Raw genomic sequence first — 25,928 nt, 5'->3', positions numbered from 1 at the left:
ATTTTCCTTTAGCCAGCGAGTGGTTGATTGCTGGAACAAACTTCCATCTGTTGGTGTTAAAGTGCTTAAATAAATTCAAGGCAAAACTAATGGGTGAAATGGGAAGGGTTTTTTTTTTTTTTTTTTTTTTTTTTTTTTGGCTGATGCTGTATAAGTTTGTTTTCTTGCATGATATGCCTCTACTAATGCTAATCAATCATGCAGTACTATACTCAGGGTAGTGGAAAATGAATTGTACAGTCAGATATTCTCTGAGCAGTGCAGAAGATAGACTTCCAGTACAGCTGATGGGATTTTGTCAATAGCATATAATAATTTTGCTAGCAGTGATAAGGAAGTGATTATCCCATTGTGTAAGACAATGGTTAGGCAGCATCTTGAGTAACATATACAATTCTGGAGACTTCGTTTCAGGAAGAGTGTGGATCTATTGGAACGGGTAATGAGAAGGACGATGAGACTTGTGGGAAAAAAGGGTGCTCTTAACAGGAAAAGCTTTGGTTCTGCAAACTGAAGTGTCTGGAAATTAGGTAACTGTAAGATGATCTGATTGAAGTGTTTAAGGCTTTGTTGAATGGACTGAGCAAGCTCAATGCTGATGGCACCCTTGCTTTTATCAGACAATACACAAAGGGATATAATTTCAAATTGAGGAAGGTTGGTTGCAGTATAAATTTTGCAGTACAAACTTTGCATTCAGTCAGCGGGTACTTGACTGTTGTAACAAAGTTAAATCTGTTATTGTTATGAAAGTGGGTAGTTTGAATAAATTCAAAGAATTAGAGAAACAACTGGAACGGATGAACATGTTGTGTGTGGGGGGGGGTTTGTCTGATGCTGTATTAGCTTAATTTCTTGCATCATTTGCCACTACTAATACCAACACCAAGGGCACACATCTGATGAGTATGGGATTTCCCTGCGACTGAAGGATTCATGCTAGTCATCCAAGACCAGGTAATCAACACCAGAAACTATAAAAAATATATCCCCAAGGAGCCTGGTGTGTCAGATGACACATGTCGACGATGCCACATGGCCTCAGAAATGATCCAACATATCACTGCAGGATGTAAGGTAATCACCCAGACTGAGTATGCACAACCCAGACTGAGTATGCACAATCATAGACACAACCAGGCAGCCAGGATAATACATTAGATGCTAGCAAGTCAATACCAGTTGATCAAAGAAGGTGTACTGTACAAGTACAAATCCCAGGCAGTACTAGAGACCCCAACCCACAAGCTGTACTGGGAGCGCACCATAATAACAGACAAGACAATTCCACACAACAGACCGGACAAATCCCTTGTAGACAAGAAGGAAAAGGCTACCTACTATCAACTTTCTAGATTGTAATTAAAAAAACAAAAATGGTTTCATTTACCTGCAATTTTGGGCATCTCCTTTGAAGTAGTCTCCTCGCAGTCTAATACACCTTGTTCAATCATTCTAGTACTGTTAAAAACACTTCTCTAAACCCCCACCATCATTTCATTATCTTTTGCAGTCCCTCTGATTTTTGTTGGATTTCCAAATCGTTCATTAAATCTTTTTCCTTTTGTCTTGAAATTTTAAGACTTGAAAACAAAAATAAATCAGTGAGGGCTAAATGTGGCGAGTACAAACGATGGAGAGCAATTTTCTTGGCACAAGTCAGCACACAGATTATGTGCAATTGCCCATTTGATTTGCCATGATGCATCAATCAATCCCCAGCACCTCAAATGGCCATTGAAGACTGACAACCTCCTCAACATTGCAGAAACCTTCTATAACAGATATTCAATTATTCACCAAATCCAACCTTGTTTAGCAACTGTCAGTTATGTGCACCAACTTTATTGTAGCTATACTATACATTTAATGGCCTGGATGCAACTATCAGTCAATCATTTTGCTATGTAATTTTATTGTCTGGTGACATCACCTATCAGTCACATGCTAGTCAGAGAATTTTCAGTTCCAAGAAATGGATAAGTTTTTCAAAAATTTTGCCGTTTTATTGACCTAATTGTCATTAAAATCATATTCTATAAGTAGTTTAGAGTTCTAGTCACACTTATTTTTAATTTAGTTAGATATTTTGTAGGTTACTACTTAATATACATAGAACCTTTGTATCGTTCAAATCTTGCCACAATTGTTATAACTATAGAGTGAGTGGTAGGGGAATTCAAATTTATTTTAATTGCAGTAAATAGGTAGCTCTTAAGTTCAAATCACTTAGGTTGGCATTAGTTGGATAATTTTGTTATATATTAAAATTAACTTTCAAGGGTAATGGCATAATACATACAGGGTGTCTCAAAAATATTGGTACAAACATTTAGGGGAGGTGGATAACATCTAAAAGAATGTGAATCGCATAGGAACCCATAACCGGAAACGTCACGGGAAATTAGTAGCAGAGACACAAGAAGCAGAAATGACACAAGACAGTAATTAGCGGCCAACATTTATTTGACATAATATTAACAATGGAGTACGAGATGGATGCATTTCATGATGTTACAGCAGATGCTCGGAGGTTTCACCATGAGACGCGATGCATGTGTGACACCGACGCAGCACGGATTGCTGGACACAGTTGAACACACCTGGAGTTTCCTTGACAGTAGCAGCAGCACAGACGAGTCTCGCCACAAGATCTATTTCCGTCTCCACAGGTGATTCATACACGACAGATTTGAGGGCCCACAGAAAGAAATCAAGGCTCGATAAGTCAGGTGAGCGTGTGGGCCAGGCAACAGGTCCACCAAGGCCAATCCATCGATGCCCAAAACGCCTGTTCAAATGGTCACGAACACACCTTCCATAATGGGCAGGCGCCCAGTCATGTTAAAACCAATGTTGCGTCTCACATTTGCTGGAACATCGTCAAGTAACTCTGGTAGAATTTGTTCAAGAAAGATTCGATATTTAGCGGAGTTCGTGCGGGATGGTAACAGGTATGGGCCGACTAAGCAGTCACCGCCATACCTGCCCACACATTTATTGCGAAGTAATGTTGTGCTACATGGGGGTGCACACCGTGTGGGTTGTCATGAGCCCACACATGAGCATTGTGCTGACTGAATAAGCCTTCCCGAGTGAAATAAGCCTCAACCGTGAACAAAACATAGGCTGGAAAATTCAAGTCTTGAACACTTTCTTGGAGAAACCAAAAGCCACACGTGCAGGATGATCTTGGGGGAGCAGTAACTGAACCCTTTGGAGATGAAAGGGGTGTAAGGAATCGTCGTGCCAGACACGCTGTACACTGCAACAAGACACTTCTAAGGCAGAGGCAATGGCACGTGTGCTGGTAGTAGGATTATTCTTGACGGCATTTAACACACTTTCTTCCATGGCGGGAATTTGCGTCGAATGTAGTCTGCCCGCACTACTCCTGTTACCTCTAAATGACCCATAATCGCACAAATTTTGATGCACACACGCGCAAACAAACGGTTGTCCAGTACATGTCTGTCTGGGAAGCGTTCTCCATAAATTCATTGAGTGGCTCGTCCATTGCCCTCTGCTAATCCATACATTAGGTGCATGTCTGCCAGCTCGCAGTTCGTATATCGATGCACGCTCTTCGTGCGGCGACTATCGCGCTGTCTACCAACTTACGGCGACGTTTCCGGTTATGGGTTCCTATGCAATTCACATTCCTTTAGATGTTACCTACCTTCCCTAAACGTTTGTACCAATATTTTTGAGACATCCTGTATAAAAGGTAATGTATTAGAAACTTATGACAAACTGATTATGTTGGTGAACTTGTTTGTTACTTATCATTTATAATTGTTAAGGAACCACATTCAACTTCTGCCGCCATTTTTTTTTTGTATTGATAAGAACATTCAATGTTATTACTACATTAGATATATTTGTTTCATGTAGCATTTTTAATCATATTGAATTTGAACGAAAATCATGCCTCATCCCAGAGCAGCAACACAAATGGCTCAAGCTAGTGGGAGTGCCTTGGCTCTGGGGAGAACTGAGTGGGGGAGCAGTTGTCCTCCAAATCATGGTCTTATGAAATGTTGGCCTTGTTTGATATTTGCAGAGCTATCAGGAATGAAACATGATATTGCAGATGGAGTTGTCTTTATGTGTGCTCGATGCGCCAATTTTGCATTTGAGAACTTGAAGAACAGGTTGGATTCCCCTAAATGGAATTAAATTGGGGAGCCAATCAAGCTCACAGCTGCCCACATCAATGCCAGAGCTTGCACTTGATCATCAGACACCACAGTGGCAACCCCAAGGCAGAATGCACTCGTCCCACATGAGCTAGCTGTTATTGGTGACTCTATTATCAGGGAAGTGGGAAATGTACTGTGTAAAAAAGAATAGGTGGAATAGGATCAGGGTATGTCTGCCAGGAGCAAAAGTTTAAGATGCTGTGAGCAGTTTTCATCTTTTAATGGCACAAAAAATTAAACTGTTGTACACATTGGCACTAATGACATAAGAGTAGGAAATATGCTGACTTACTTAACAAGTACAGGTCAATGTTGGAAAAAAGTCATGAGTTAAGGATAAAATTAAAATTGTCTGCAATTCTGTCCAGACAGGATAGAAGGGAGTATATGATGAGAGCCTTGTCAATCAATTCGGCCCTGGAGAGATTGTGCAAGGCTCATGGGATAGAAGTTTTCCCAGCATGGACTGTGCTTGTTAACAGGAAAGACTGCTTCTACAGGATGGGATACACTTAAATAGAAAGGGTAAAGAGTGTTAGTTGTCTGATAGCACCAGGGTTTCCTCCATCTTTGCATTGTATTCTTTGTACGTGTGACACAGAACTCTATGGAGGCCAGAGATTTAAAGTGTGTGGGGAGTGGTTTGATTAGGCAGAGACCCGCCTTCTCCACATCCCCCCCCCGTCTGGGGACGGGGTTTTAAAGGGAACCGGGGTTTGAGTATCCAGTTCAGATCGCCAAATTGCGTGTCAGCAGCAGAGCTGCAGTATGTCTCTGTCAGTGATTGTTGTCAGGTCCATGTAAGTGTCAAATCTGGTAGGATAGTCAAACTGCCCATCCTGCTCCGGGGGGAGGATATGTTAGCTGGCAGTGAGGGGTGGAAGAAAGACATTTACTTCATTCATAATCTGCATTGTCACTCTACTTGCATTCTATATTTATACTTTTTTCTTATATTTTATATATATATTTTTTTTCTGTTAGGTTATATATATATATACACTGAGTGATCAATGAATTATGACCACCCCTACGAAAACTGAATGAGACCCATTGACCACGTGAATAACTGCAGTAATAGTTAAGACCAGAGTGCGGAACTAGTTGACCTACATAGCATAGATAAGGCATCAGTGGTTCAGTATTTTTTTTTTTTTTTTTTTGATTTGGCAGTTGTTGGCGCATCGGCTTCTGTGGCCATATTGCACCTCCCAAGGTTTTTGCAGTACTTTGATCCAAGCCCGAGGCGGGAATCGAACCCGCGACCTTTGGGTTGCCGGGCAAGTACTTTACCCACTCGGCTAGCCCGGTCAGCAGTGGTTCAGTAGGTAGTAAATTCAGAGTGTCACGAACACACCACATTTTCCGAAATTTGTGTTTAGCGGGTAGTTGATTGCTGGCATCCCTTTTCACCATCCAACAATAATTGGCTAAAATGGCGGCACTCCATTTGCTTTTGCATTTTTAGCATTAATGGAGATATATAATACAAGAAAGCAAGCTTATACGGTATCTCACCAGATGCGAGCCCCAGGGTTAAATTTCTTTCTCTTGCTCAGATTACAAACCATTGATAGACAGTTGATGTTCCGAAATTTGTGTTTAGCGGGTAGTTGATTGCTGGCATCCCTTTTCACCCTCCAACAATAATTGGCTAAAACGGCGGCACTCCATTTGCTTTTGCATTTTTAGCATTAATGGAGATATATAATACAAGAAAGCAAGCTTATACAGTATCTACCCCCCCCCACTTCACACAACCATTCGCTCTAAAAGTTTAACCAGTTCTTCCCGGAATTTAATATCAGCGAAAGGCGAAAAGTTCCCGTGTTTAATACAGGTATATTCGTTGTTTACATCTTACTGCCATATAAAATTCGTTGTATAAATTAAAAAAAAATAATAATTGTTTTCCAATACAAGAGCCAATTTTAAACACTATTTCCATGTTTATCACCACAAAATCTATAAAGTAAACTTACTTTCATCCCTGCAACAAGATATGAACCAAAATTTGTTGTTCAGTGTTATTATATTAATTCATTTATTTAGAATTACCATTAACACATCTGAAATAAATACTATTCTATTCTTCCATTTCTGAGAAATAAAACTCGAAATATTTCTCCCCAATGCAAAAATTAAGCTTATATGAAGTAAAATGGAATAAAAAGCGAATAACTAAAATAACAAATTACTTTCAAATCATGCCAAACAAAGGAACCAAAAGTCAAGAATTACAATCTACTCACATGAGCAAGCCGGCACATTTGGATGTTACTAAAATACAAATTTACTTGGTTGTTTTGGGTTTTACGCCTTGCAGTGCTAACAATATGAAACCTTGGCATATGAAATCTATTTTTGCTATCATGATATTTTTAATTGTATTTTAATTATATTTATTAGCCCATCCAACCATCCCTATAATTGTCTTTTGGCATTTCAGTCCACAAATCTCGAGGGAAAAAAGAAAAGAAAAACTAGAAAACATGTGCCGTAAGGATATAAGGTCGTCTAAGTTACATGTACTGTATCTCTACATGATAATTTCTTTTTATTATGTAAATATTTTAAAGGTAAAATTCCAGTTTACGGTACCCCCTGACTGTTGCCAACGTCCGGTTTTTCTTGAAACCCTCCGGAAGTCGCGTAAAAACCTAACCTTGTTTTTTCACTAAACAAAAATGAAAGTCAATTAAAAACATGTTCGTTGGGATCTATCCAGCAAAGAAGTAAGCAAACCCTAATCCATAATTATGAAAGCTTCCTTGGACTCAGGGGAAGCCCCACAGACTGGAGGTGTGCAAACATATCACTAATTCACAAAGGGGGGTTCAAAAGGTGACACAAGTAACTGTAGACTTGTTAGTTTAACTTGTGTTCCAGGGAAAATAATGGAGTCACTGGTTAAAGAAGCATTGCAGGATCATCTAGACAAGACTGCAGTAATAGTTAAGACCAGTGGTGAGCTATAGTGGGCTCGCGAGAGCCCATTGTTATTTTTTTTTTTTTGAAAATTTGCAAGCCCATTTTTGATCATTGATGATCATTTATTTTACAAATAAACTCCTGAATGCAATTATTGAGTATCCAGAGCCGAAACTACGGTGGGGCGAGCAGGGCCCCATTCCCAGCACTTTAATAGCGCAATCGATCGGTTATGTACTGTATTTTAAAATTGTTTCATTTTTGATTTAACGAACTTCTTTATAGCGAATTTTTTTGATTCCCCTTGGTAATTACATTTAAAATGGTTTCCGTTGAACAAACGAACGGATTAGGAGAGACAACTTTGTACCCATGGGCTCACATCTGGTGAGTATGGGCTTGGCACACCCAGGGCCCTGAGCTGGATATCATCATTCTTCTCTTTCTTGGTGATTCCTTTCTACTTCTCTCTCTCTCTCTCTCTCTCTCTCTCAGGGTAATAGGGAAATTTTTTTTTGGCCGGTGTAGCATAAGCCTCAGGCTTCCTTGCACCATATGGCTAATAATGATAATAATAATAATAATATGCATTGTTCTCACCTCTTGTCTTTAGGCAATTTAGGTAATTAGAAAGTGCGAATTAAGGGTGGAAGGGACTGCCGTTTCACAATGTTAGTAGTGTCCGTAAAACCCATGCAGTCACATACCGAGAAGTTGCGCTAGTCAATATGCTTTCCATAGCCAGTCAGAGGATTAAGAAGATTCTCGACACGGATTATACCCTCTGGTCAACCTGTGTTGTGGTTCCCCTTTACTCCGACAAACGGGCATATGTTTTTCGGAGAAGTGAGTGATCCATGCCGTCCAGTAAATTTTTCCTGTCTATATTTACAAAGTCACAGTAGCTGAATATCCGTGTGATTCCGACATTTTGCACTGTTTCAAAGAACTAGTGAGGGTAGCTAGCAATGTAGAGGGGGGGGGGGGTGAGGCAACTAAGAACTTACGAAGATGAAATGTTAACAGATTTTGAAACTTTGTTGAGTATTTCACTATGTAGAAAATGTTCTAAAATATAATGGAATACAGGTAATAATTAGCATTATATCACCAATCTCCAAAAAACTAGTGTGAATTAAGGATGATTGCTAAAGAACTTGATGTGGAAACTATAAAGACCGGTCGGGTGTTCGGGCCACGATGACTAGCTTGCGGACGGCAGTTGTGGATTGGAGGAATTATCCCGCTTTGTGCAAACATTTTGAATCAGAAGTTAAATATTCCAGATTATTAAATCGACTTTTAAATTTGGAATTTCTTAACCATTTAGCACTAATGATCGACATCCTGCAGGAGCTTTCTTATCTTTCAAAAGTTTTACAGAATCACAATGGTAAAAGCATATAAATTAATTATTCGAACTATCAATGCTATTGCTAATTTGAAAAATTCTGAAGGAAATTATGAAGCTAAAATTGAGAGCATGTTGAAGTGGAAAGAATTTGAAGAAATCAAAATCGAAAGTAAAAAAATTACCTTGTGACAAGTTATTACATTCATTGTTTTATCCTTAAAGGATAAGTTATTAATGCAACAAGGTAATTTTAAATTAAATAAAGAAAATAACGATGCCATTGAAAGAAATTTTAAACATATGCTACCCGAAATCGTAAATATGAAAGAACTTTCGTCTCGGTGGCAAGATGGTGAAAACCGAATAAGAAATTTAAGTTTTCTGATAAAATATGAAATAAAATTAATGATTTTAGAGATTTTGTCGAAGACAGTTTATCTTTAAAATCGAGTGAAATTCCCTTTTCAATTAAGAAAGCCAGAAAATATCTTTGAAACCATTGCGATTTGCAGTGCTGAAGCTGATTTCAGCTTTCAGCGTAATGAATAATATTGAATAATATTATGACAATTAAACACGTTGCAGATTATGATGACTATACATCTAAATTATTATTATTATTATTAGCTATATGGTGTAAGGAAGCCTGAGGCTTATGCTGCACCAACCAAAAAAAAAAAAATAATAATAATAATAATTCCAGAGTTACCCTAAGAGAGAGAGAGAGAGAGAGAGAGAGAGAGAGAGAGAGAGAGAGAGAGAGAGGCAAAAGTAGAAGGGAATCACCAAGGAAGAGAAGAATGATGATATCCAGCTCAGGACGCTGGGTGTGCCAAGCCCACACTCACCAGATGTGAGTCCCCCTTGGGGTTGTAGGGAAAACCATTGCTTCAATTTGATCCGGATCGTTACGTCAAATCATTCCTCTGTAATCATCGCTCAGCTATTGAGCAAAGCAGAAGATCAACAAAAAATATTAAAAAAGAAGTAAATTTTATATGGCAATTTTTAGAATAAATTTTTCTTGAATATTTGTAAAATAATTTCTTTTCGTGTAATCTGTAATTTTTTGTGTACTTTTTCTAGAAAGTTTGTTTTTGTTTTTCATGTAATATTTGTTTTTATATTGTGGAATGTTTTGTGATAGCTTTTATGTTATTTGTGATATGGAAAATATTTCATGTTATTTTTTATTTGCAATATTAAAATTTTATCATGAAAAAATGTATCCATTATATTTCCCTAGTTGTTTAAAAAAAGACGAATAAAAAAGGTTGCCCGTGTGCCGAGCACGCGCGGTAGGTGGTTTATACGAAACATCCTTCGCGTTTCTTTTAGGTATTTTGATCAGTGGGGGATTACCCATTAAGGCAATGAGGCACGTGCCCAGGGGCCCCAGGCTTTCGAGGAAGGGGCCCAAGCCAAGACATTTTCCTATGGTGTTATAAAATAGATTAATGTTTTCAGTAAACATCATAAAAATCTTGATTAATTTAAGCAAAATTTCAAAAGTACAAAATTTTATTTATTTCCCACCTAACTATTATTTATTTTTTATTCTTTTTTTTATTATTATTTTTTGGGGGGCCCCAACTATCCTTAATCCGCCACTGATTTTGATTTGTATATATCGATTACGAAATAAAAGAGATTTTTTATTATAAATATTTTATTGATCATTCACAGATTTTCATAATTTCTGGAAGATAAGATACAATGGATTTATGATAACTAAAGTAAGAGATGTATTCTTGCGAGTGCAACGTATCTAAATATCTCTGTAAAACAGCACCGATTGCTGTACCGATCTTGTAGTTGAAGCGACATAGGCATCTGTTAGGGGAACCTAACAATGGAATGTAACGAAAATGCGAGACGAAAAAAGAAATTGTTGACAAATATTTGTATTGTTGCAATTATACTTACTGCAATAGTAACTTCAGGAAGCATAGTTGTGACGTCATACTATTCAAAAATTCTAAAAAGTTAGTACTCCAGACACTGTCGTATCCAGTTTTCATCGTAAGGCGAGGCATGACGACCAGGTTTTTGAGGTTTTTTTTTTTTTTTTTAGATAGACCAAGGAACGTTTTACACATTCACTTATACGCATGGTTAAGGTGATAATAAGCCGCATCTGTCCACCCGCCCCCCTGCCCCTAAATCCACCGCTGACTCCAGATATCATAACGGTCACGAAAAACGTGTCACGCGCTCTAATCACACTACTAGCAGTGCGAGTGTAGGAAGCTCCTCTAGTGGAAGCCTCGGATGACGTCACTTCCGTGACCGATCAAATTTACTCGGTAGAAAGTTGGAAAAACTGCGAGCCCATTGTTAAAATATTCACAGTTCACCACTGGTTAAGACACAGCATGGGTTTGATAAAGGGAAGTCTTGTCTCACCAATTTGATTGGATACTGTGATGTGGTCACAAAGAAATTGAATGTCTAAAATAATTTTGATATCATATACTTGGACTTCAGGTAAGCTTTCGATACCCCCTGGGGCTCACATCCAGTGAGTATGGGCTTGGCACACCCAGGGTCTTGAGCAGGATATCATCATTCATCTCTTTTTTGGTGATTCCCTTCTCTCTCTCAGAGTAACTCGGATTTTTTTTTTTTTTTTTTTTTTTTGGCTGGTGCAGCACAAGCCTCAGGCTTCCTTGCACTATGTGGCTAGTAAAGTGTTGCACATGGAAGACTGCTGTACAAATTGAAGCGGTATGGCATTAAGGACAAGTTGCTACAATGGATTAAAGGGTGGTTGAGTGGGAGAAGACAGAGAATGATAATTAATGGACACTGCTCTTCATGGACTAATGTTGATAGTAGATTTCCCCAGGGTTCAGTGTAGGACCCATTGTTGTTTTGTATATTTATCAATAATATTGATGAAGGTATATCAGGCTTAATATCCAAGTTTGCAGATGATACAAAGGTTAACAGGGTTGTGACGACAGTAATGACAGCATGCTAGTGCAACAGGAACTACATTAGTTGGGTAAATGGGCTGAGAAGTGCCAACTGAGGTTTAACATTGACAAATGCATAATAGAGCATATGGGTAGCAGTAACCCAAGAGAAACGTACCAACTGTGTGGCACTACACTCAGGGAAGTAGAGAACGAAAAAGACCTAGATATGAAGTTCTCTGAGCAGTGCAGACGGGTGCCAGAGCAAGTCATGGAGTGTTGTCAATGATATATAGAAATTTTGCTAGCAGGGACAAGGAGGTGATTATCCAGTTGTACAAGGCAATGTTGAGGAAAATCCTTGGGTGGCCTCATTTTAGAAAGGATGTAGAGTTGAAAGAACGAGTACAAAGTCGGGCAACAAAATTGTTGAAGAGAACAAAGGGGCTTCTCTCGCCCAGAAAGGCTCAAGTTGTGCAAATTTCAGCGCCTGGAGAATAATCTCTTGTGAGGTAACCTGATTGAGGTGCATAAGGCCTTGAACGGGATGAGCGAGCTCAATGCTGATGGAATTCTTACTCTTGCTCAGATTCCGAAAACTCAGAAAAAGTGAGAACGAAGATAGCCTTGCGCAGGCGAAGCTTTTACTGCTCCTGGAATAGAGAAGTTTTTTTCTGTTTTATTAGCTTAAATTGGCATATTAACTTATTTTCTAGAGTAGCGTTATATTACTAGTTACAATACTTAGTTTAAAATTTAACTTAGAAAGAGATATTGTAGGTATTACTTAACATCGGTAATGGTATCAAATCCACGTGTTACAAGTTGCAGCTCCGCTGAACGATAAGTTTTTTAGCCATATTTAGTCGCTTTATTGACCAATTGTTATATTAAATTATTTTCTATAAGTAACTTATAGACCCAGTCAGGATCCTTTGTTTATTCTGAATTGAAACAGCGAGATTTGAAAGTTAATTAATACTTGTGTCCTTATATTTGCCGTTCGTAACTTGCCGCCATTGGTATACGATACAACGTTATATCCCGAACTAGATAGCGTTAGCTTAGTATAGTGTAGTATATAACATAATATTGTTAAACTACATTGTCAATTAAATTGAACTTTTTAACTAAATACATATAACGACTTAGATTTTACAAACGTAACATAATTAATTAAAACATAACTTGATACGGAAGTTATATAAACGGAACTCGAAAATAATACTGGATACTGAATATATATATATAGCGTTATAACTGTGTTAGGATACAAGTTTAGGGTTATAATTTTGTACTGAAATTGAAATTAAATCGAAATCATGACTCAGACCAGAGCAGCAAAGCAAAAGGCTCAAGTTAATGGGAGTGTTCTGGCTCAGGGGAGAACTGTGGGGGTTCGTTCCCTCTGAATCCCAGACTTTTGAAAGGCACTGCTTGCTTGATGTTTGTGGACAATACATCCCCCCCCGGCAATGATATTGCCAGAGGGGGAATGTATTTGTATGTGCGCGATGTAAGGAGTATAAGGAAATCAGGCGACAATTCAGGGTTGTTATGGGCCTATATGAGAGCTTGAAGGACAGGGTGGATATCTCGAAGGATCTAAATTGAGGGCCCACATCAACGCCACAGCTTGAACTTGGTCATCGCGAAACAGAGTGGCAACGCCCAAGGCAGAATGCGCTGGTCCCACAGGAACTAGTAGTTGTTAGTGATTCTATTGTCAGGGAAACGGGTAAAATAGTATGTAAAAATGATAGGTTGAACAGGACCAGGGTATGTCTGCCAGGGGCAAAGGTTGATGACGTTGTAGAGCGGATATCATCTTTTAGGGGCACAAAAGCTGAAATAGTTGAACACGTTAGCACTAATGATATTAAGAGTAGGAGATCGGCGGAATTGCTGAACAAGTACAGGTCACTGTTAAAAAATGCCGTGAATTAAGGGATGAATTTGAAAGTGCCTGCAATTCTGCCCAGACACGATAGGAGGGAGTATATAATGAGAACCTTGTCCATCAATTCGGCTCTGGAAAGAATGTGCAAGGCTCAAGGGGTAGAATTTTTTTCAGCCTGTTCTGTACTTGTTAACAGGAGAGATTGCTTCTACAGGGACGGGATACACTTAAATAGAAAGGGTTCAAGAATATTTCTTGAAGCTATTGAGGCAGTGTTAGGTGGGTCGGAAAACTGCTAGCTTGGCGTGATACAAGAACTAATAGATTAACAGTAGCCACTGGCAGAAGTGAAAGTGATTCTTGCATTACTTCTATTGGAATGAGCGGCATCCTGGAAAACAAGATGCAGGGTATTTCAGAGACTTCTGTGAGTCATTGCGGTACAAGTAAACACATGGGTTGTGTTAGGGTAGCTAAGAACACGAACAGCTGAGTGTACACTCTTAATTATACCAATGCTAGGAGTTTGGTGAATGAATTTGAGTTATTGCTCAAAATATCAAAGGCAGATATTGCTGGAATATCAGAAACGTGGTGTCACACAGATAGAAGGAATGCAGCACTGGACTTTGGGGAGTGCATTGTGCAGAGAAAGGATAGGAAGGGAGGAGGGGTTATGCTATTAGTTAAGAAACACATAAAATCCAAGGAAGTGAAGCCAGTCGACATCGCTGGACAGTGCAGTGCGAGTCAGTTTGGTGTGACATAAGCATTGGGAGATCAAAATTGAGAGTATGAGTGTGCTATAGGCCTAATTACTCAGATGAGTATAATAAGAAACTGTACAGGGAAATAGAGTGGGCCAGTAAATCAGCGAGTCTTATAATGGGGGATTTTAATTTCCCAGATATTGACCGGAATTTGTGGGTTGGTCACTCACACTAGAAAGGCTTTTGTGGATTTATTGGATGATTGTTTTCTACATAAGCATGTTCGGGAGGCAACTAGAGGGAGTAATACTCTTGATCTGATTATCAGTAGTGATTCTTCATGCATGAAAAAATCTGCAGATAAAGGAACCACTGGGTGGCAGTGATCACAGTGTGCTGAAGTCGGATTTACTCAAAGAGGTAACTACCATCAGAGGTAAAGAGAAAGGTTTTTGCTTTCGTAAAGGCGTCTACGATGATCTGAGACAAGTTCTTTGAATGCTTTTCATTTTGAATTTGCTGTTGGTAACATGATCAGTTGGTCCCACTGTATAGAATTTATACAGTGGGACCAACTGATCATGTTACCAACAGCAAATTCAAAATGAAAAGCATTCAAACAACTTATCTTGGAAGCTACTAAGCTTTACATACCAACTACGAAATATTGTTCAAAGTTTAGGACTAAATGGATGTCAGATGAACTAATGAGACATATGGCAGAGAAGAAAAATGCATGGAGATATAAATTAATGTGTGATATGGAAGCCTATGGTAGATATAAGCTGGTCTGAAACCAAGTCACAAAGGAGATTAGGCAGGCAAAGGCAGATTGTGAGAAATCTTTGGCAAAGGATGCAAAGAAAAACAGAAAAGAGTTCTTTATCTATGTAAACTCTAGGAGGAAAGGGATGAGTCAGATTGGTCCACTAGATATTTATGGTTGAACAGTTCAGGATCCTCTCAGGTGGCTAACAAACTAAACGAGTATTTTGCCTCTACATTCACACATGAGGAGTTATTCAGGAAAGGAAATGCCATAGATTGAGTAAACACTGGCAGTCAGCTGGATGGTCTTGTAATAATTGAGAGTAAAGTGGAGGAGAAATTGTTGAAGATAAATACAAGTGGGGCACCTGGGGTGGATGGGATCTATCGAGTTATATTAAAGGAGGCAGCAAAGGAAGAAAGCAATCCGTTAGCCATAATTATGAGAGCTTCCTTGGACTCAGGGGAGGAACCCACAGACTGGAGAAGTGCAAACGTAACCCCAATTCACAAAGGAGGATCAAAGGCTGACACAAATAATTATAGACCTGTGAGTTTGACTTTTGTTCCAGGAAAATTAATGGAGGCACTGGTTAAAGAAACATTACAGGATCATCTAGACAAGTCTTCAGTTATAATTCGGACACAGCATGGTTTTGTTCAGGTAAAGTCTTGCCTGACCAATTTTATTGGATACTATGATGCAGTCACAAAAGGACTGGATGCTGGTAATAACTTTGATATTATATATTTGGATCTTAGAAAGGCTTTTGATACTGTTGCACATGGAAGACTGCTGCACAAATTGGAGCAATGTGGTATTGGAGGCAAATTGCTGCTATGGATAAAGGGATGGTTGAGACGAAGAAGACAGAGAATGGTAATCAATGGACACTGCTCATCGTGGATTAATGTGATTAGTGGAGTCCCTTAGGGTTCGGTGTTAGGTCCATTGTTCTCTTCTGTATTTATAAATGATATTGATGATGGTATATCAAGCTTAATGTCCAGGTTTGCAGACGATACAAAGGTTCTCAGGGTTGTTAAGGACACTACTGACGCTATGCTGCTGCAACATGTTCTGGAAAGGTTGATCAGATGGGCCGAAGGTGGCAAATGAAGTTTAACCTTTACACATTTAAAGTACTACATATGGGAAACAGTAACCCCAGAGCAACGTATCAACTCTGTGGTATGAGAGTGGTAGAGAATGAATGGAACCTGCGTGTAATCGTGCAGGCAGATATGAAGTTTTCTGGCAGTGCAGACGGGCTGCAAGTGTTGCTCGTGATGTCTTGTCAATGATATACGGGAATTTTTCTAGCAGGCATAAGGAGGTGATAATTCCCTTGTATAAGGTAATGGTGAGGCCCCACCTTGAGTATTGTATACAGGTCTGGATGCCTGTTTTTTTCCTTATTTCAAGAGGTATGTACAGCTGCTGGAACGAGTACAGAGAAGGGCAACAAGGTTAGTGAACGGAAGGAATGGTTGCTCTTACGAAGAAAGGCTTAAATTTTGTAAATTACAGTGTCTGGAGACTAGGCACCGGCGAGGTGATCTGATAAAAGTGTATAAAGCCTTGAATGGTTTGAGTATGCTCAATGCCGACGGGATGCTTCCTCTTGCTCAGAATAATCACCTGAGAGGGTATAAATTCAAATTGAGGAAAGACAGATGTAGGATAGACGTGCAGAAATTTGCCTTTAGCCAACGGGTGGTTGGTTGGTGGAACAGACTTCCATCCCTTGTAGTGGAAGTTGATAGCCTAAATAAATTTAAGGCTCAGCTGGACAGGTATTTGGAACGAACGGAGGGGTGAAATGAGAGAGGTTTTTTTTTTTTTTTTTATCTGATACTGCATAAGTTTGCTTTCTTGCATCATATGCCTCTAGTCATGCTAATGCTAATGCTAATTCCGAACCTGAGGGGGCACCGATTGAGGAAAATCAATTGTATAATAAACGTGCGGAATTTTCCTTTAGCCGGCAGATAGCTAATTGCTATAAATAATTTTGAATCCAGGCGTGTGATTTCACCCACGCTGGAATAAATAACCTCCCCCCCCACGGTGAAAAATAGTAAATTTTATTTTATAAAACACGAATTCAATAAATATATGTTAAATAAACATAAACAAACAACGAAAAAACCTCATCAACTAATGTGGTACTTGTTAGGTCGTACAAGGCGATAAGAAATCACTAAAATTTAAAAGACACAAAATTTTCAAATTGATTAAAAGGGCAATATTTCTGGCTGCACAAATTGTAACTGAAAACTACTATTTCATGTGTCCGCATTTTCATTTTAGAATTTTCAGGTTCCCTTTATTTACACACGGACCATTTCTTAATAGTGTTTCACACAAACGGTCTGCTTGTGATTAATTCTTTGTTTGTATATCACAAACAAGATTGCAGGCCACGAAGTAGTTCAACTGAATTGGGTCCTTACAGATGCTATCGTAATTGTAATTATAAAGTGTCCCGCTTCTTTCAAGGGGTCTGCAGCCGCTAATTTAATCCTCAGCCGGTTTCCGGTTTTCACATTCTCTTCACAATATTTGTTTTTTTCACTGCAAGGGTCTTCTTGTGGCTAATTCTTCCTTTGTATACGACAAACAAGATAAACCGTACGGTCAAACGGTCGAAGCCTATAAACAATACATTTTATATCCTTTTTTATTATATATGCATGTGTACTGTAATATTGAAACATTGCATGAAGATAAGCTTAGAGGGCCCGAATGAGTTATTGGAAAAATTAATAAATGAAGTGATTGATACACGTGCAAAGAAAAAAGCAAAGAAGAATAGGATTATTACAAGACAGTACTTGAATGTTTTTTTATAATTTGTATAATTTTTTGCAAATTTTAATTAGTGATTTTCAAATGATTAAACCGTAATTATTGTCAGTAATGTGGGTATGCATATTATGCATAAATGTAAATATACAGATTTGTTTGTAACATATACGTATGTTGCAAATATTAAACAATAATAAAAAATATACTACATATCCCCCCCCCCCCGAAGTTTACATTCTCAGCCCCAGTGCCAACGCTCTGGATTTAACACTGACCCGGATAAGGGAAAAGTACTCAGACCTAAGCCCGAAAGTGAAAGATATGTGGCGTATGGAAAAAAGTAATGACCATCCCCCTCTTCGTGTCAGCCTCCATAAGAACCAAGCAGCAATAGGACTCCCAGAGGACTTAGGCTTACATAAAACTCAGAAAGGCACCGTCCTAAATAGCTGTTGGACAGTAAGAGAGTTCCTTGACCATCTGTAATAATAATAGTAATCGTACACAACGAACTATTTCATGCACTTCGTCCCAGTACCGGTCACGGGTAAAAAAGATCCCATAAAAGAAGAGAAATTGTTATATTAATAATAATAATTTCTCCATTTGATTCCTTCCTAACATAAGTATCTAACGAACTGGACTCTGAGTTTCACTACGCTATCATCCTCAATGCCCATGGATGCAACTTATTCCAATAATTCAAAACTCTGTGCTTAAAAATAAACTTTCATCCAGCCGGTCTTAGTGAGTAGGAAGTTTGGCATAATCACCATCCTAGCCCTATTGGGCGAAAAAGACCTGCGTTCGAATTCCGTCAATGACAATCCCAGGGGCTTACATCTGGTGAGTATGGGCTTGGCACACCCAGGGCCTCGAGCTGGATATTATCATTCTTCTCTTTCTTGGTGATTCCTTTCTACTTCTCTCTCTCACTCTCAGGGTAGTTCGGGAATTTTTTTTGGCTGGGGCAGTACGAGCCTGAGGCTCCTTGCACCATATGGCCAATAATAATAATAATAATGAATGATAATGACAGGATTTTTAGATTTTTTTTTTCCTTACTATTTGCTGGATGAATAATCCCGACGCGGAAAGTACGGATTTTTTTATCCAGAGAATAGCAGATCGAACACAGAACATATGCATATTATAGACATACATACGGTGCAACATGGCCTTGGTCGGCGATGCGAATCCTACATCATACCACAATAATAATCCAGCCTAAATCTGTTCCTTTGTCACTTGATTTTATGGTTCTCTGTTGTAATTGATCCTAGTTCTGGGTTCATTTATAATAGTGAAAAAATTTTACTCTCATTCATTTCACCTCTCAGAGCCTTATACAGGGTGATTCACTACCAGTGCGACAAACTTGCACGAGGTGTAGCGGGCACAAAGACGAATCGGAATCGCATAGCATTGCAGGGTCCGAAATGCCTTCGTCATGCGGTAGAGGACGTTGAACGGGAGGTCGCGTGAACAGCGATCCTGCTGGAAGTCAGCATTTGCGAACCGGTTCCCGAGGCAGTAGGATGGACGAGTATTCAAACGTTGAAGTGGCCGACATGCCCCTCGCGTATGGAGTTGTGGACTGTAACGGGAGCGCCGCTCTGCGCTTGTACCAGGAACGTTTCCCGCACAGGCGTGCTCCTCATCATACGATTTTCGCATGTGTGCACAGAAGGTTACGTGAGACTGGTTGTTTCACGAGAGGTACCATGAATCGAGAGCGAACGACGAGGACGCCAGACAATGAGGAGAATGTCCTACGTCTTGCAAAAGGCAATCCAAGTACTCAAGCGATAGGCCAACGATTGGGTATTTCCCAATCCACTGTATGGAGGATACTGTCAACAAAGCAAATGAGTTCATACCATCTGCAACGCGTCCAATCGTTGGAGCCTGCGGATTATCCACTCCGGAGGACTTTTGCTACTTGGTTTCTTCAACAGAAACGGTTCGCAAATGCTGACTGCCAGCAGGATCGCTGTTCACGCGACCTCCCGTTCAACGTCCTCTGCCGCATGACGAAGGCATTTCGGATCCTGCAATGCTATGTGATTCCGATTCGTCTTTGTGCCCCCTGAACCTCCTGCAAGTTTGTCGCACTGGTAGTGAATCACCCTGTATAACTCAATAATATCTCCTCTAACTCAATAAAATTTCCTCTACTTAAAACATATCGCACACTATATGAAATCTGTTAATTGCACGTGTTTTTAGCCGCTTTTATTGTTTGTTGGACGCAAAACCAGAGTCTCCGGAGGAGATTCTGAGCTGGATATCATCATTCTTTTCTTTCTTGGTGATTCCTCTCTCTCTCTCTCTCTCTCTCTCGGACAGAGTAACTAGGGAATTTTTTTTGGCTGGTGCAGCGTAAGCCTCGGGCTTCCTTGCAGCATATGGCCAATAATAATAATAATAATAAAATACCATGCCTGTCGCAGGCAGCATGGTATTTCCTCCATCGCGTTGTGAAAAGGGTCCATAAAATTTTCTCATATCATTGACGGAATTCGAACGCAGGTCGCTTTTCACCTGGTTTTGGTATGATGATGGTAATATCATCTGTGCTACCAGCGATGGTCTTGAATAAAAGATTACCGTGTTTATTATCACTGTGTTAACCACTGGAATGCCTGTTGTAGCGACAAATTCAAGTTATGATTTCATGTTCTGTTTCTTGGTGTCAGCAGTGCATTTAGTGCTGGTTTTCACATGGAAGTAGGGTGAAGTAATATTGTTATTTCGCTATGTTATCATTCGTATTTGCCTCATGGCGAAATGCTAGAAAGATGTGTGTCAACAGCTCGGTAAACATGGCTTTCATTAATTGTATATATTTTTTAAATTTTCATTTCTTTTATATTTGTGGTTTCTTTGGCTGTGTTGACTAGGCTTACTAAACCTGTATTTTCCGCGTATATTTAACGGCGCGCACAAAGGGGTTTAGGCAGTAACCCCCCCCCCCCCAAGAATTTTTTTTTTTTAATATATTTTTACTCCCAGTGTTTAGTTCAAGCGGAGAAAACACCAATAATCAAAAATTTGTTGATGATATTGCACTGATAGCATCATCACCAGAAGAACTTCAAGATATGAATTACCAAGGAATTGGTTAAATTAGTGTTTTTTGACTTTTTGACATTTTTTTTTAAACATTGCACCCCTAAGTAATTTATTTTATTTTGTGGCATCCCTACCTTTTAGATCCGACTCTCTCTCTCTCTCTCTCTCTCTCTATATATATATATATATATATAAAGTTGTATTAAAAATTCATTTCAACTGACATCAGATCAAGCATATTCGACTTACCTATATTCGACCATTTTCTAAATGTTTCTTCCCCATATCTAATGACAGCTCTACTACTTCAATTTTTTTTTAATTTTATTTTATTAGTATTTTGAAGTACTAATTTTACTGTACAGTTCTTCCACTTTCAATTGGCTTCTTAATTCGGCCCATAATTTTCTTAATTCATCATAACGTTTAGGATATTAACATTCTTTCACAAATCTACTACACTTCTTTTTCTACTCTCTTTTTCAATAGGGTTACCACTTATTTCCTGGTCAAATCCAGGGACAAAATGGTATCAGCTTAAGAATATGGAAAATAAACAAATATATCATTTTGTATTTTAGGGGAAAAGCTTAAATAATAATAATTAAATAAATTATTGATTTAATAATTAAATTGATTAAATTATAGTCATAATAATTAAATTATAAAAATCATTATTAAATTATATGAAGTTATGAGGTCCATCATGGCATTTTTTGTGATTTTACTTGTGGCCAACAGATTTAAAGTGTTTATAGTGTTTTGCAGTGGTCTTAATATTCACAGTACAGCAAACTTTACCTTCACAGTGAATTGCAATGGTATTGCACCACTTTAAAATAATGTCTCCACAAGATTAATCTGCCATTTATTATAAAAAGATGAGATGGTTGTTAAATGGTATTTTAACATTCTGGCAGTGTTAATACATAGCCTTTTGATGATGTAATTCTGCTAGTTCCTTCTTTTAAACAAATACGTTTGAAAGTAGAATTAGTATTATTTTTATTAGTAATATTGTGCAAAGAAGTCATAGGGTTTTGCTGTACTAGCCAAAAAATAAATAAAATCAAATAAAACTTTTATTTTTTATTTATTTATAAAAAAAAGATGGAAAAACAACATATAAAAATATATATATATATAAAAAAAAGAAAATTAACAACTTATGTGTTTCACTCCTCTTGTAGGTAACCACCCAGCTGACCTTTGAATTTCCTTGTGCTGTCAGGCTGAACTACTTATTCTATAAATTAACAACTTGTTGGCTAAAAGAATACTACCTACACCAATCTAAATCCCTTTCTCAGTAATTTCAACTGTATGAAGTTAGGAGGATCATCTTGATCTTTTTTTGTGACCATCCTGGTTAAAAGGCTACTAGTTCTGGAATTCATTTATAACAGTAAAAATTTTGCCTTCATTCATTTTACTATCTCCCTCTAAAAGTCTTGTAGATCTCAATCAGGTTCCCTCTAAGGTAAAATTCTCATCAAGCAAGTTGCTTACCTTTTGATTCTTTCAGTAAGCTAAATGTATTTTTTTTTAGGTGCAATCTCCATACTTGGACATGGCATTTCGAGTGCAGTTTTAAAAGTGCTGTATGCAGCGAGATTCTGACCTACCTCTCTCTACAAGAAAATGTTTGATAAATCATCAATAGGATGGAGACCACTCTCTCAATCTTCACTTCATATACGTATTTTGAAACAATGCCTACTATCTCTTCATTGATGTCATTTGTGAAAATCGGAAATAAACATGGTCAGAGAACTAATTATTGGGAATCCCACTTGTGACATTAGACCAGTTTGAAGAATAACCATTAATTACAACCCTTTTCCTACTGCCACCTTGCAAATCCATCTTAGAATTTTACTGGTGATCCCAGCATGTTCCATACTGTATAGTACCCCCTTATTAGGGACTGATTAAAATGCATTACTAAATATAAATATCACATTATATCCTACCTTCAACCCATAAATAGTAGTAGTTGATGCAAGAAAGCTTATGTAGCATCGGTCCAAAAAAAAACATTTCACACATCCATTCCCTCTAAACACACATGGGTTGTGTTATGGTAGCTAAGAATAGAAACAGGTGCAGGTATACTTGCGTGTACACCAATGCTAGGAGTTTAGTAAATAAATTTGATGAATTTGAGGTATTGCTCAAAACATCAAAGGCAGATATTGTTGGGATATCAGAGACGTGGTGTCACATAGATATAAGGGATGCAGAACTGAAATTTGGGGAGTACAACGTCTACAGAAAGGATAGACAGGATAGGAAGGGGGGAGGGGTTATGCTATTAGTTAAGAAACACATAAAAACCAAGGAAGTGAAGTCAGTCGACATCGCTGGACAGTGCAGTGTTGAGTCAGTTTGGTGTGACATAAGCATTGGGAGATCAAAATTGAGAGTAGGAGTGTGCTATAGGCCTAATGACTCTGATGAGTATAATAAGGAACTGTACAGGGAAATAGAGTGGGCCAGTAAATCAAAGAGTCTTATAATGGGAGATTTTAATTTCCCAGATATTGACTGGAATTTGGGGGCTGGTTACTCACGCACTAGCAGGGCTTTTGTGGATTTATTGGATGATTGTTTTCTACATCAGCATGTTCGGGAGGCAACTAGAGGGAGTAATACTCTTGATTTGATTATCAGCAGTGATTCTTCATGCATTAAAAATCTGCAGATAAATGAACCACTAGGTGGCAGTGATCACAGTGTGCTGAAGTGGGATTTACTCAAAGAGGTAACTACCATTAGGGGTAAAGGGAAGGGTTATTGCTTCCGTAAAGGCGACTACGATGGACTGAGACAGTATTTAAATTCTATACAGTGGGACCAACTGATGATGTTACCAACAGCAAATTCAAAATGGGAAGCATTCAAAGAACTTATCTTGGAAGCTACTAGGCTTTACATACCAACTAAGAAATATTGTTAAAGGTTTAGGCCAAAATGGATGTCATATGAACTAATGAGGCATATGTAAACTCTAGAAGGAAGGGGATGAATCAGATTGGTCCACTTGATATTGATGGGTCAACTGTTGATGATCCTGCTCAGGTAGCTAACAAACTGAATGAATATTTTGCATCGACATTCACACATGAGGAGTTATTCAGCGAGGGGAATGCCAGAGGTGTATTCAACTCTAGCAGTAAGCTACAGAATCTTGAAATAACTGGGAGTAAAGTGGAGGAGAAACTGTTGAAGATAAACACAAGAAAGGCACCCGGGGTGGATGGGATCTATCCAGTTATATTAAAGGAGGCAGCAAAGGAAGTAAGCAACCCTTAGCCATAATTATGAGAGCTTCCTTGGACTCAAGGGAGGTACCCATAGACTGGAAATGTGCAAATGTGACCCCAATTCACAAAGGAGGATCAAAGGCTGACACAAGCAATTATAGACCTGTGAGTTTAACTTCTGTTCCAGGAAAATTAATGGAGGCACTAGTTAAAGAAGCACTGCAGGATCATTTAGACAAGACTTCAGTTATAGCTCAGACACAGCATGGTTTTGTTAAGGGAAAGTCTTGCCTGACCAACTTGATTGGATGCTATGATGCAGTCACAAAAGAACTGGATGCAGGGAATAACTTTGATATTATATACTTGGATCTTAGAAAGGCTTTTGATACTGTTGCACATGGAAGACTGCTACACAAATTGGAGCAGTGTGACATTGGAGGCAAATTGCTGCTATGGATAAAGGGGTGGTTGAGGGGGAGAAGACAGAGAGTGGTAATCAATGGACACTACTCATCGTGGACTAATGTTATTAGTGGAGTCCCTCAGGGCTCAGTGTTGGGTCCATTATTGTTTTCTGTATTTATAAATGATATTGATGATGGTATATCAAGCTTAATGTCCAAGTTTGCAGACGATACAAAGGTTGGCAGGGTTGTCAAGGACACTACTGACACCATGCTGCTGCAACAGGATCTGGAAAGGTTGAGCAGATGGGCTGAGAGGTGGCAAATGAAGTTTAACATTGACAAATGTAAAGTACTACACATGGAAACAGCAACCCCAGAGCAACGTATCAACTCTGTGGTACTACACTGACAGTGGTAGAAAATGAAAGGGACTTGGGGGGTGGTTGTGCAGGCAGATATGAAGTTCTCTGAGCAGTGCAGACGGGCTGCAAGAGTAGCTCATGGAGTATTGTCAATGATATACAGAAATTTTTCCAGCAGGGATAAGGAGGTGATTATTCCATTGTTTAAGGCAATGGTCAGGCCACACCTAGAGTACTGTATACAGGTCTGGAGGCCTCATTTCAAGAAGGATGTAGAGCTGCTGGAACGAGTACAGAGAAGGGCAACAAGATTAGTGAATGGAACAAAGGGGTGCTCTTACGAAGAAAGGCTTAAGTTGTGCAAATTACAGTGTCTGGAGACTAGGCACCAGCGAGGTGATCTGATAGAGGTGTATAAAGCCTTGAATGGTTTAAGCATGCTCAATGCTGATGGGATTCTTCCTCTAGCTCAGAAAAATCACCTGAGAGGGCATAAATTCAAATTGAGGAAAGACAGATGTAGGATAGACGTGCGGAAATTTGCCTTTAGCCAGCGGGTGGTTGGTTGGTGGAACAGACTTCCATCCCTTGTGGTGGAGGTTGATAACCTAAATAAGTTTAAGGCTCAGCTGGACAGGTATTTTGAACGAACAGAGGGGTGAAGTGGAAGTGGGTTTTTTTTTTTTTTTGGCTGATGCTGCATAAGCTTGCTTTCTTGCATCAAATGCCTCTACTAATGCTAATGCTTGTCCAGTTCCTGCTTGAATTTTTTTGAGCTATCAACTTCCACAACTACAGATGGAAGTTTGTTCCAGCAATGAACTGCCCTCTGGCTAAAGGGAAATTTCCGTACATCTATTCTACATCTATTCTACTTCTCAGTCCATCTTCCTCAAAATAACCCCAGGGGCTCACATCTATTGAGTATGGGCTTAGCACACCCAGGATCAGGTGCCTCCGTAGCCAGGTGGGAAGGAGCAGCAGTGCGTAGCACACACGCTTCTTGATTAAACCGGGGTTTGAGCCCGTCACCACCAAATACGGAGGATGCAGAAAGGTCAGGGAATGACCACCGCATATCCCCGGAGCAATATGGCCTTAGTTGCTAATGCTTCTAAAAACCAAATAACAAACAAACAACACTCAGGATCCTAAGCTGGATATCATCATTCTTCTCTTTCTTGGTGATTCCTTTCTTTCTCTCTCGGGTAACTCAATTT

General features: G+C 39.0%; 1 protein-coding gene across 2 annotated transcripts in view; it reads left to right on the top strand.

Moving 5' to 3' along the window:
- The first annotated feature begins 20,137 nt into the window (after nucleotides 1-20,137).
- Scox (Synthesis of cytochrome c oxidase) overlaps nucleotides 20,138-25,928 on the top strand; it is a 307,125-nt gene continuing 301,334 nt past the window's right edge. For both annotated transcript variants that reach the window (XR_016546732.1, XM_090369369.1), the window contains exon 1: nucleotides 20,138-20,414. Coding sequence is in view for 1 of the 2 variants with exons in the window: in XM_090369369.1 (XP_090225495.1) it covers nucleotides 20,355-20,414 (60 nt within the window). In the remaining variant the exon portion in view is untranslated. The remainder of the gene's footprint in view (nucleotides 20,415-25,928) is intronic.

This window comes from Mastigoproctus giganteus, chromosome 3 (genome assembly GCF_048544385.1).
Source record: "Mastigoproctus giganteus isolate SK-2022 chromosome 3, ASM4854438v1, whole genome shotgun sequence".
NCBI classification, from domain to species: domain Eukaryota; kingdom Metazoa; phylum Arthropoda; class Arachnida; order Uropygi; family Thelyphonidae; genus Mastigoproctus; species Mastigoproctus giganteus.
Note: the sequence above shows the minus strand (reverse complement) of the source record. Positions and strands in the feature narration are given on the sequence as shown.